At 54.5% G+C, this 12125-nt stretch overlaps 1 protein-coding gene across 1 annotated transcript in view; it reads left to right on the plus strand.

Moving 5' to 3' along the window:
* The window catches only part of MINDY4 (MINDY lysine 48 deubiquitinase 4), a 109904-nt gene that overhangs the window by 69566 nt on the left and 28213 nt on the right, over positions 1 to 12125 (plus strand). The window contains exons 11-13 of the mRNA XM_039229916.1: positions 1380 to 1443; positions 2503 to 2568; positions 7876 to 7943. Of these exons, the coding sequence (XP_039085847.1) occupies positions 1380 to 1443; positions 2503 to 2568; positions 7876 to 7943 (198 nt within the window). The remainder of the gene's footprint in view (positions 1 to 1379; positions 1444 to 2502; positions 2569 to 7875; positions 7944 to 12125) is intronic.

Below are 12125 nucleotides of genomic sequence, written 5' to 3' on the forward strand. Positions count from 1 at the left end.
TGGAGCCCCATTCCACCGAGGAAGAGGCTTCCCCTGCTGCCTCCACCCTCCCGCAGGATGCCATCCGTGTGGTCCACATGGACTGCTCTTGAGTCTGGCCCTTCAGAGTGGGAGCACCACTCCACCCTAGGCCCGTGGCCGAGCTTTAGTAGAAAGGGTTCCTTTGGGGGCCGAAGATTATACTCTGGTGGGGTAGAATTGTCAGGAGAGCACACTGCTAAAGAGAAGGGGCTCCAGGGGCACCTGGGTGACTCAGTCGGTTAAGCAGTGAGCTTTGGCTCAAGTCATGATCTCACAGTTCATGAGTTCAAGCCCTGCGTCGGGCTCTGGAGCCTGCTTCGAATTCTGTGTCTCGTTCTCTCTTTCTGCCCCTCCCCTGCTCCCCCTCTTCCTCTCTCAAAAAATAAAAATAAAAATAAATAAACATTGAAAAAAAATTAAAGAGAAGGGGCTCCAGATGCTAACTCCCAGTGCTGTTGCTTATTGGCTGTGTGACTTTGGACAGTTGACTCAACCTCTCTGCACTTCATCTGTTTACTCACCTGGCAAATGGGGATGATAGTAACAATTATTCGGTAGAGTGAGTGTGAGAATTAGATAAATTATATATGATAAATGACTATATTATCAGTTTAATCATTTATCCATATGAATAAATAGTGAGTAACAAATATGAAGTACTTAGGACATTGTGTGGCATATCAGTGATATGATAAGTACCATATCAGTGTTAGGTATCATTATTGTTCCTATTGCTTCTCCTTGGTACTCGTGTTCCAGTTAACGTATTAGCCCTGGCCCTTAGGATCTGCATGGCAGCGCAGAATGCAGATGGGACAAAAATTCAATTTCTCCCCATTTTATGGCTTAGAAAATAGGAGCCCAGTTAGGGGCAGTGGCTGGTCCCAGCCTGGGCAGCAGGCTGATGGCCCAGTGGGCCCCAAACCCCACTGTTTGTACATGCCTCACAGGGCGAAGGACATGGGGTTAGGGTGGGAGGCCTCAGGCCAGGGCTGGAATTCCTCACAGTCCTGAAAATGAAGGGCACGTCAGCATTCCTTGGTCTGGGACTCTATCTGTCAGTTGTGGGTGAGAGGCAGACTTCCTCCTTCCAGGACTCGGGTGTGGTTACCCCAAGCTGTCCTTGTGCCGTCTTTTTTCCATTCCTTTTCCCACCCCTACTAGGGAGTTCTTTGGATCCAGCTTCGTGGGTGAGTTCAAAGCGGGGGAGAAACGAGAAACCCTTGGTTCCGTTCTTCCCTCTGGAGCCACCTTTTTATTTGTCCTCCTTTAATGGCACATGTGGTTTCACCCTGGCTCAAGGGCATGTCTTCTTCTCTCCATGCCGAGGACTCATGCATCTCCCTTTTCCTTTTTAGGGCTTCAGGAACACAGCACTTCAGTCCAACAGGGAAATACAAAGCAGATGGAGTCTTAGAAACAGTACGGCTTTCTGGAAAATTATCACGCAACCTTTGGCTTTGTTTGGGGACGGTCTCCTTTCATATAAGTAAATCCTCCCCCGGCTGGGGATGGGCCAGCCCTCCCTGCAGCCCAGGCTAGCAGATCTTCCACTTGGGATTGGGGTGGGGGCAGAGGCAGGGGGCTCAGGGCGGGGGGCTCTTGCCGGGACCGGCTTTATGGCCAAAAGGCCGACGGGCGCCCTGACCCAGAGAAGAGCAGTCCGCACGCAGCGCCTTCTGGCCCGACCGCGGCCCTGTCTGTCCCTCTGTGTCGCTTCAACGTCCTTTCGGGGTTGCTGTCAGAGGGCAGTGGGGTAGTATGTGGAGGGAGGGGCATTAGAGGGTGGGGAAGAGCTTGCGTGGGACAGAGCACCGGCCACAAAGCCAGACGTGGTGTGACCAAGTAAGGGAAAGAAATGAGACGTGAGAGTACAGACACAGTGACGTTTCCCACAAAGGAACCTCCTCTGCACGGAGGACTTTTTGTTTTACCTCATTTGTTTCATTTGACCTGAGTCTGGGCACATGTGGCCCTGGGATCCTAATTGGGAGTCTCGCCTGGTAGGCATTTTCTCTACAAATGGCTTTTTCCTGACCTGCCTGAGAAAGCAAAGGGGACTCATACCCCCAGCTTCCCGCCAAACTCAGGACACTGCCTGCTGGGCTGAGAGCTGGTTGGGACTCCCGTCCCGGCCCCCCCTGCGCCCCCAAGTGCTTCTAAGATCCCACTTGTCAGTGGGGGGCATGCACAAGGCGAGCTCCTTTCCTGTGGCCCCAAAACACCCCCATTCCTGGGCTCTGTAGCCCTGGTGTTGCTGGCAGGGCGGAATTCACCCCAGGGACCCCAGCTGGGCCCTGTCAGCCTTTTACATTGCACACAGGTCTGGGGGTGCCTCCCCGCGCCAGCTCTCAAGGCCACCCCTCTGACTACAGGGACACTCCCAAGTGGGGTTTTGTAGCTGCTGAAGCCAGGGCGGTGGGAGATAATCCAGGGCCCGGAGCCATTGGTGGGTCACCCTGTGGGTTTGTGTCTCCTCAGCTCACACTGCACAGCTTGACCTGCTATGAGGAGCTGGTGACTTTTCTTCAGCAAAGCATCCATCAGGTATGAACAATGGTTTGTTTGTTTGTTTGTTTGTTTGTTTTGGAGGAGGTGGGGGATGCACATAGTTAAGCCAGCTGCTTTCTTCGATTGGAGACCCTGCTGGGCACAGGACCTTGCCCGATGTCCCGGCGGGGTGGAGCCTCCAGCACCCTGTCTACTGGAGGAGATCTATACACCCACCCCTTGCTGTGAGATGGGGGTGGAACACATCCAGGGCCTGGACAGCACAAAGCGCCATGGGAATTCAGGGCTGTAGCCTCTCTGGCTTTGCGGAGGAGGGTGCCCAAGGCTCCCTGGTGAACACCATGATCTCTGGAGCCTTCAGCCTGGGTTTCAATCCAGGTAACACCCCTTTCTTAGTAGCTCTGTAATCTTGGACAGCTTATTTAGCCTCCTCATGCCTCAGTTTCCTCATCTGTAAAATGGAGCTGACAATAACTGTGCTTAGAACTAACATGCCTGCTTCATTGTTGTCAGCGATTTTAGCTTTCGTTGTTGATTTCGTGATCACTGCTCTCATGATTATTTAAGGTAACCTTGAGACTGGTTACTTGTAGACTGAAGAAATGAGGGGGAGGCAGGGCATAGCATGAGTCAAGGCCAAAGACGACCTCAGAGATTCCCAACTTCAAGGTCTCATCTTCTGTGTGTCAGGGTGGAAGTAAAGAAACAGCATTGGGCCCTTCTCGCCTGGTGTGCAAGCAAATGGTCCGTGCCTCATCTTCTCCCTTCTTTTGGCCTTCCGGGCTGTGGCATGAGCTCTTCTAGGCTCCTGAGAAGGTGACAGAGATTTGCCGGTGAGCCCGGAGGGTGGGAGAATTTGCTGAGTATGGGACAGAGCTGGACGTTCCGCTGTCTTAATATCTCCTGCTCCCTGAACGCACTGTGCATCTGGGCAGAGTAGGGAAGAGTGTCAGCGCCAATGTCACAGATACTGCTTGGGCAGGCAAATGAGACCCCTGTCCTGAGACCCCTGGGAGGCAGGTGTGCCGTCACTGAGGTGCTGATTCTTCAGACACGTTCTGCCCCAGAGCTGTTGCCCAGGGATGATTCAGCCCAAGGAGCCTGGCCCGTGTCCCCCAGCTTAGGGCGCTGCCTTTCTGCTCTGGCTGTTCTTTCTGGCCTTCCTGGGAGGGGCATGGGAGGGGGCCTGGCCCAGACTGGCTGTCACTTGCTCCCTGTTCCTGGCTCTCTCTGCTTCTTCACGGACGTAACCCAGGGGGCTGTCTGCTGATGCAGTGCACTTCCCAGCTGGTGTTGGGGTCCTGGAACAGGGACCTGGGGACCCCTGCTAGCTTCTTCCTCTGCCACATGTGCCCTTGGGAAAGTCACCGGGCCTCAGGTGCCTCATCTAGGAAATGGAAGATGGAGCAGTTAGCAGAGAACTTCTAGCTCGCTCCTGTCCCAACAGTGGCTTTTAAAGGAGAAACTTAACTGCATGGAAAAGAATGCATTCTAAATTAAGCACCAGGCGATCTAAATAAGCAGAAGGGATTCTACTCTTAAATGCACTCAGAGGGCTGAGAGAATACAACAGTACATCTGAAAGACGAGCAAAGCCTGATGGTCTCCATGCATGTGATTTGAGCAGGGGGCAGGACCCCGGGCTCCTGTGTTCACACCATCAGGTGAAGCAGAGCACAGCCGCCAGGACAGGGCAGTGCCCTGGGAGGCTTCTAGAGGACAAAGGAAGGCCCTGGGGACATTGCTCACACGCTCTAGGGACCTGTCACCACCCGCTGATGGTCCCGGGGACGGTATGCCTCAGCACCAGGGCTTTCTGCATCCTATCTATGAAATGGGGCCTTTCTCCTCTCTCTGCCTGTGCCCCAGGATTTCGGTGAAGCCCAAGCAAGACAACGACAGTGGAAGAGGTTCAGAGAGTGGGGCTCGTGCGGGGGGGGTGTGGGGGGGAGGGTCCGTCTACTTTCTGTCCGAAGTATCCAGAGCAGCTCCCCCTCCTCACCTGGCTTTGGTCCCCGTGTACCAGCAGTCGGTGTTTGTCCCTCCTCGCCCTGGAAGGTGGTGCCTTCCCCCACGGTGTAATTATGTTTTTGCTGGAAACCATCGAGCTGCCTCAGCACTGCCCTCACCAAATTCATTTTTCACGGCCTGGGCCTCAGAGGGGCTTACTCGTGCCAGGCCTGGAAACGAACACTGGACCATCTCTGCCCAAAATAAATAGCCTCCTTGCTGTGTTCTCATCACTGCTCACCCTTGGGTGGGATGTCTGGCTGCCCCCCATGAGCTGGACAAGCCTCCGCCCCCGCCTCCGACTGGGGCTCCTCAGTGGGCTTCCATCTCCCCGGGGCCCGAGCTGCGCTGGAGAAAGACTCCTTCTTCCCACATGGCACCAGACGTTTTTCTGGACCCTGCCAGCGGTTTCCGGCCAACTGCCTGCCCTGGGAGCCCTCCTTCCAGTGCAGGCATCTTGCCCTGTGGCCTCCCATGTCTTGGCAGCTTGGGTTTGATGAGATAATTTTAGCAAATTTTTTTTTTTTTGGTTTTTATTTTCTTTATTTTAAACAAAATGGAATATTGGTACCATTCAGTCATGTTCCGGCAGGGGCCAGAAGCCCCAGGCAGGCGTCTTTTCTCCACCGCGCTAGCCAGTCCCCACGGAGGGGTGCCTCCAGGGCTCGTGGAACCTCCCCCAGAGGTCCTCCGAGGACCGTGGAAAATGCTGGCCCACGTCGTACCCACCGTTCTCCATGTTTACGTAGACGCGGGGCGCGCAACGGGCTTCTGTGTCCCCTGCCTCACTGTAGGCCGGCAGCCGCAGGCGTGGCAGAGGGGGACGCCCACCGAGAGTGCCATGGCTCCCCCAACACCATGGGTGGGTCCACGGCAGCAGTTGGGTGGCATTCCAGAAGGGGAAGTGGAGACAGAGAGCTTCGTCACTCCCCGAGGCAACACGCAAGTCGGTAGTAGAGCCGTGACCAGGGCACGGGGGCCCGCGTCCCGCTGTGCCAGGGTGTCAGCATTACCCCCTTGCAGTTATCAGGGCACTTGCACAGCCGTAGGCTCCTAGAATGGGCACCAGAACCCAAGGAAATACGTAAAGTAAGGGATTCATTATCCTCGTTTTGCAAATGGGGGAAACTGAGCACAGCAGAGGTGAAGTGACTGTCCTGAGATCAGAGAATTACAATGAGGTTGATAGAAGATTGTTGTTGATTCATTTATTCCATTTCTATACCCCCCTCCCCCAGCAAAAGATTTTGCTACTAATGAGTTTATAAAAATAAAAAGTTAATTATTAAAAAAATGATGTCCTCGGGGCTTTGCTATGCTCCAACCTTAGTAAACCTGCCCTCTCTTGCCCTTGGGCCTTTGCACATGCTGTTTGTCCTGCCCAGAACAGCATTCCCTTCTCTTCTGATTCTTTCTCGTCCTTTGGGTTTAAATATCACCTCCCCCAGAAAGCCTTCCTTTACATTCCTTTTTTCCCTAAATCCTCAGTCTGCTTAAAGGCCCTTTCTGTGTGTTTCCAGAGCACCTTGTATTTCCTGTCAGAAGAGAGTCCCTTCCCCATCCTTTTCCATTTCTTATTGTTCTTTCTTTCCTGAGTCTCTTCCCATAAAGGCAGATCATCGTCCACCTTGTTCACAAGCATAACCTTAGCAGGGAGCATCCTCGTGGCACGAAAGTTCACACAGAACTTTTTTAGATGATGAATTGAGTTGCTGTATGGAAATGAAGACTGGATTTTGAAGGGAAGAAAAGATAATTTTATCAGAAGCTTGAACTGAAATAATTACCACTCTTGAATGCCACATTGGCTCTGAGCTTCTTGGCAACCAAGGCAAAATGGAAATGCGATCAGTTATATCATTCTTATTGTTTCAGGAAAACAGACATTTTGGAGGGGGATCTGGTTTCAAGTGCAAAAAAGAAACTGATCACACATAAGGAACACTGACCATTGTGAGGCAGTGTCTTCAACCATAGCTCACTGGAAGAGGGGTGTCATCCTAGAGGGGATAAGTAAGGTATTCACACAGTCGCAGCTGGGGGACGGCTTTTCCCTAGGGAGCCAGAGCCATGTAGCCCATGGCAGGAGGCCGTGGCCTCCTGGGCCCCCCGGACAGGTGGGCAGTGCAGGGCTAGCACCGTAGGAACAGCCCACATGGGAGGCAGGGCCTGTCCTTCGGGCTTTACAAGGATGATCTCACTTAATCCTCACAACACACTGATAAGAGCAGGTGCTGTTATAATCATCCTTGTTTCACAGGTAAGAAGACAGGGGACAGGGAAGTTAAGAAATGTCCCTATGATCCCAGAGCTAGGAGTGGCACAGCCAGGATTTAAACCCAGGGTGCCAAGCTCCAGGCTGTGGGCTCTAATCCAGAGTTGGGACCAGGGGGAGATGAATGAGGTGCTCTCCTTGGGTACAAAGTTCAAGGAGGTACCAAAATCCTCAGTAATTGGTATCAATAATATTTTTTATTTTATTTTATTTTTTTAAAGTTTTTTAAAAATGTTTTTTATTTATTTCTGAGAGAGAGAGAGAGCGAGCGTGAGTAGGGGAGGGGCAGAGAGAGAGGGAGACACAGAATCTGAAACAGGCTCCAGGCTCTGAGCTGTTAGCACAGACCTGACGCAGGGCTCAACCCCATGAACCTGTGAGATCATGACCTGAGCTGAAGTCAGACGCTTAACCGACTGAGCCACCCAGGCGCCCCTCAATAACATTTTTAAAATCTCAAAATTAATAAAAAAAAAAATCCATGATGAACAAAATACCAACAGCTTTTGCAAGACGGGATCTGTCCTTGGAACAGCTCATGCCACTCAGCCCTCCTGACCCTGACTGCCCCACACCTGCTCTCTGCTGCTCTTAACACAGTGCAGGTCTTTGGAGCAAGGGATTTGGAGTCCAACAGAGCCTGCTAGAATCCCCCCAGGCTGTGCGTGAGCTTGGGCCGGTGGCTCAGTACCTGACCCATTCCCTTGTGTGGCAGTGGGCAGTATTAACAGTCCTATAGAGCACAGGGCTGTGACAGTTTTCAGTGTGATAATGTATGTAAGACACTTGCATGGGAAGGGAGGCTGCTGTATCGTGAACTTCCGGGCCTCGGTGGTCATGGTATGCACCTTGGCGGCCACTGTGTCTGCCCCCGTTGTCACCCAGGCTGGTATGCTCCCATCATCTAGGGGACCTGCCATAGAGCCACCTGGTGACCTCTGGGACCCAGCTGGGGCAGCTGGCTCACGGTCAGGCCGCTCCCTAGGGGTGGCCCCCGCGGAGGTGAGAAGAAGGGGATGTAGCCTTGGCGGGTGTTCATTCCTCTCTCCTCTTCCCAGTTCGAGGCGGGTCCCTACGGATGCATCCTGCTCACCCTGTCTGCCATCCTGTCCAGGTCCACGGAGCTGTGAGTGCCTTCCTCCCTCAACTCCCGGCCAGGGCTTGTCTGTCTTGTTTGCTGCTCCCCCTTACCCCCACCCTCCAAAACCCAGGACCATGCCTGGTGCATAGTAGGCGCATTGTGAGCATAGTTGAGAGGATGAAGGAAGTAGTAGAACAGGGGGTGGTCGGCTGGTGAGGAGAGAGCAGTTACGTGCTACATACAGGTGTGTTCAGAGCTACCTTATCGGTCTCCCCATGTGTGGTGAGGCCGCCTGGAGGGCCACTCCCACCCAAAGAGCTAATGGTGCCGCCGGGGCCCCGGCAGGACTGGGGTGTGCGCATACTTCAGCACACGAGTGGACTCCCCTGGGACGTGGGTGGGGATGGCAGTTGAGGTGGAGGTCTGGGAGAGAACCAAGGGCCCTCATGAACTCTGGACGGGATCTCATCGTGGGCCATGGCTGTCTGAAAGCTGCAAGGTCTGTGTCCAGGGCCAGCCCTGGGGACACGGGTAGGCGGGTACCCCGGGGGCGCTGGAAGTGGAGGGCTTCAGTTCCATGTACCCTTATCACATGCAGCCGCCCGGCTGCCCGAGAGCTGGAGTTTCTCCATCGTGCCCATTCTCCATGAGCTTTCTAGACCTCTAATCCGTATTTGTCATCTGGGCATTGTGTCACCAGGGAGGGGAGCAGATTAACACCACATTCACAGTTTTGTAAAGTACAGTCGATTACCCCTTCCTTTTCCAAGTAGCCAGCAGACTCCAGGGACCATGGAGACCCAGGGAGTGAATTTTCAGTTGGGGGGGGTGCTTGCTGTGGGGGCCGATTTGGGAACAGTCCCATGCAGGTGGGCCCTGGGGAGTGGGGAGGTAGAAAGAGTAGCCATGTGGTGCCCAGGCTGGGGAGGCCCTTGTAGAAGGAGATGCTTGCTCCCCGCGGCCGGGCCGGGCCAGGGCCTGTTCCGTGCCCCACGGGCTCTGGCTTGGGAGGAGGAGGACGCGGGGGCCCTGTGGCCTCATGCCGCCAGCCTGCCTGCTGCTTGCTGCTACTGACCTTATTAAATGTGGTGCACGCACAGATTTTCTAATGGCATTTTTCTTCTAATCCTGCCATAATGATATGATTCATTCCTGGCGCGGGCTCACGTGCATCAGAGTCCGTAAGCCATGGCGTCTTGTCCCCAGGCCCGAGTTTGCTAATCCCTGGCCGCCCGGGTTGGGTGGGGGTCTCCGGGTATGTGGATGAGACCCCTGAGCTACCTGAGGGGAAGCTGGGCTCTCAGGAGGGCCAGGCCTGGTGACATCTGGCTGTGCGATCTCCTGGGCCTCCGTCTCTGCATCTGTACGGGGAACCCCCCGGCTCTGAGGGGGTAGGACTCAGATCAGAGTGTCTCTGCTCTGGTGGTCACAGGGCACCTCCTCACCGCCTGGTGTGCTCCTGCAGGGAGCGGCCCTGGAGGTCGTGTCCATGTGCACGGGCCCTCAGAGCCCCGTGGCCATTCTGCTGTTTGTGTCATCCAGAGCGGGAGGATTTGGGCCGTGTCTATCCCCTCCCTGCCCCATCCAACCAAGCCAGGCAGGGGTGAGTCTCCGCCCAGGCCCTGGCTCCTGGGGGGCATCTGTGTGAGGAACGGCTGCCCTGCTGGACCCACACGGCCTCATGCTAACAGGCCTGAAGTCTCAGCCCTGCCACGTGCCTCCTGTCCACTCCACACACACAGACACACATAGACGTGTAGATAGATACACACACATACACATAGACACACACAGGCATACATACACATACACAGAGACACACAGACCTGTGTACATACATATACAGACGTGTAAATACACACGGACACATAGGCATACATATATACACATACAGAGACACAGAGATGGACAGATATACATACACAAACACACAGATATATATGGATGCACACATATACACAGACACACATGTATGCATAGACGCACAGACACATGGACACACAGACATACATACACACACACATGGATGCACAGACACGGATGCACACACACACATACACACATATAGATATACACAGATATACATACATAGACACACAGACACACAGACTCAGAGACACATAAGATCTGTCTGGAGGCACCTCCTGCCCCTTGCTCTCAGGGCAGGGGAAGGAGTAAGAGCATGCTGAGACCATCTCCTTCCCACTCGGGGCTCCAGAGGACCTTCCCTGGTTGAGATCTGCTTTCGCATCAGACCCGGCAGGCACTCGTGGGGCTTGTCTTATCCTGGGCACCCCCCTCCCTTCCAAGAAGACTGCATGGAAGCTACTCTTATTTGTTAAACAAATACTCTTCTTTGTTCAAGTTCAAGACCACTTTTAGAGAGACCGTCTGAGGGCTTCGGGTGGGGAGTGGGGCAGGCTGTGGGCACAGGGCTGCTGGCGACGTCACGGAGGGGAGCCGGCCACTCCTTTCCGCAGTCTGGGGGGCTTCCTGAAAGGGGTGGCAGGGTGCGGAGGAAAGACAGGACTGATGCTGAGGAGGAGAAGAGCCCGTCGACATGGTGCCCAGATCCCAGGAGGGAGTCACGCTGTCATTATTTAAAACAGCACGTTAGCATTCCCGGCATTTTTGCGGATCCTCTAAGAAGCTGTTCTCTGGCCTTAGAAGAGGGAGCTCCCGCAATGGTCTGTGCCCCTTATGTGCCAGCCACGCACTCCAGTGGTGCTTCCTCAGCTCCCCAGACCCTCTGATACCCGTTCTCAGGAGGGATGCCAGACCTGGCTGGAGGCTTGCCGTGATTCACTTGGCAGTGATAAGGGCCTTGGGATTGTGAAAGGCCACCCCACCCTGGCCTGCCGCGGGGGCCAGCACCTTGCAGAGGCCCTTCTCTGTGGGCACTTGGGCACATGGGGGCAGATGTCATCAGGTATGAGGTCCATGTGTCAGGCTGGGCTGACAGGCTTGTCCAGGGTGGCCCGGTGGGTGACAGTTCCCGTGAAAGCGCCCTACTCACTGGCTGCCGATGTAGCTTCAGAACACCTGGGTCCCCATCTCTGCTCTGTTACCGGCACATTTATGGCTGACCCAGCCGGTGCCTTAGGCCCTTTATCTCTAACAGGAGGGGGCAGGCAAACTTGTGCTGCTGAAATTCTTTCTATAGGGAACCTGACATCTGACTGTTTTCCAAACACAGCGTCCCAAAGCTCACTATAAAAAGCAGATGTAGCCAGGATTGTTTTGAGTAGGGCCCGGGGGAGGTGGGGTGAGGGTGGGGTGGGGAGGCGGAGACCCCTTGCCTGCCCCTCCCTGTCTCCAGCCTGGCCCCAGGAGACCCCTGTTTGGAGAAGCCCCAGCTCTGCATACACAGCTTAACAGCCATGGGACCAGACGATCCCCGAGGGCCTTCCTGCTCTGGGTATCAGGTTCAGTGTTGCCAAACCCTTTGATGCCGTTTCAGGGTGATCTGTTATCACTTTGGGCAGTTGAAAACATGTCCGGGTAGCCCAGAGAGGACAGTCTCTCAGATCACGTGCTGGGCAGCCGGGGAGAAGTGGAGTGTGGGGCTCGGAACCCCCCACTCTTTATAAGTACAGGGTGTGCGTGTGCATTTGTAGTCGTGTGTGCACGTGCATGACGGCTCTGTGAGGTTGTGGCGCTGGGTGTGAGGTGATGCGGGTGTCGGTGGCTATGAAGGTGACTTGATTGTGTGAGCGTGTGTGTGGCTGAGCATATGGCTGCCCCTCCTTCCTAGCAAGGGTCTCAGACTCATGCCTGACGCCCGGGGGCAGGCCTTGTACCCAAGTCAGTGCCTTCTGTCCATGGGCTGCTGCCAGCTCTGGGTGGGGCCACGGTCAGGGCACTGAGGGCAGATGTACACACAGCCTGGCATGGCCTGGTCACTTCTCCCTCAGAAGCCGAAGGAACGGTAGCGAAGTTGGCCTTTGAGTTTTGTTTACCGGGACTCACTGCAAGGCCTTGTCAAGGTTTTATTATTTTTTTTCTCTTGATTTCAAGCCATCTGTTTTCCTTCCTAAGATCTTGAGTTGCTAACAGTAAATCTGTACAGGCTTTCATGCTTCCCTAGCTCCACCGCTTTCCAAACCGCACGGCTTAGAACTTTCCCCAGCATGCTTTCACGAGTCCTTAAGATGCGCAGGGCTCTGGGGTCGGGGCCGGCTCAGAGCCAGACCTGCATGGCGCAGTGCAAGGGTGCTCTGGCCCCCG

The sequence above is a fragment of the Hyaena hyaena genome, unplaced genomic scaffold, assembly GCF_003009895.1.
Source record: "Hyaena hyaena isolate Hyena2069 unplaced genomic scaffold, ASM300989v1 scaffold_40, whole genome shotgun sequence".
NCBI lineage: Eukaryota > Metazoa > Chordata > Mammalia > Carnivora > Hyaenidae > Hyaena > Hyaena hyaena.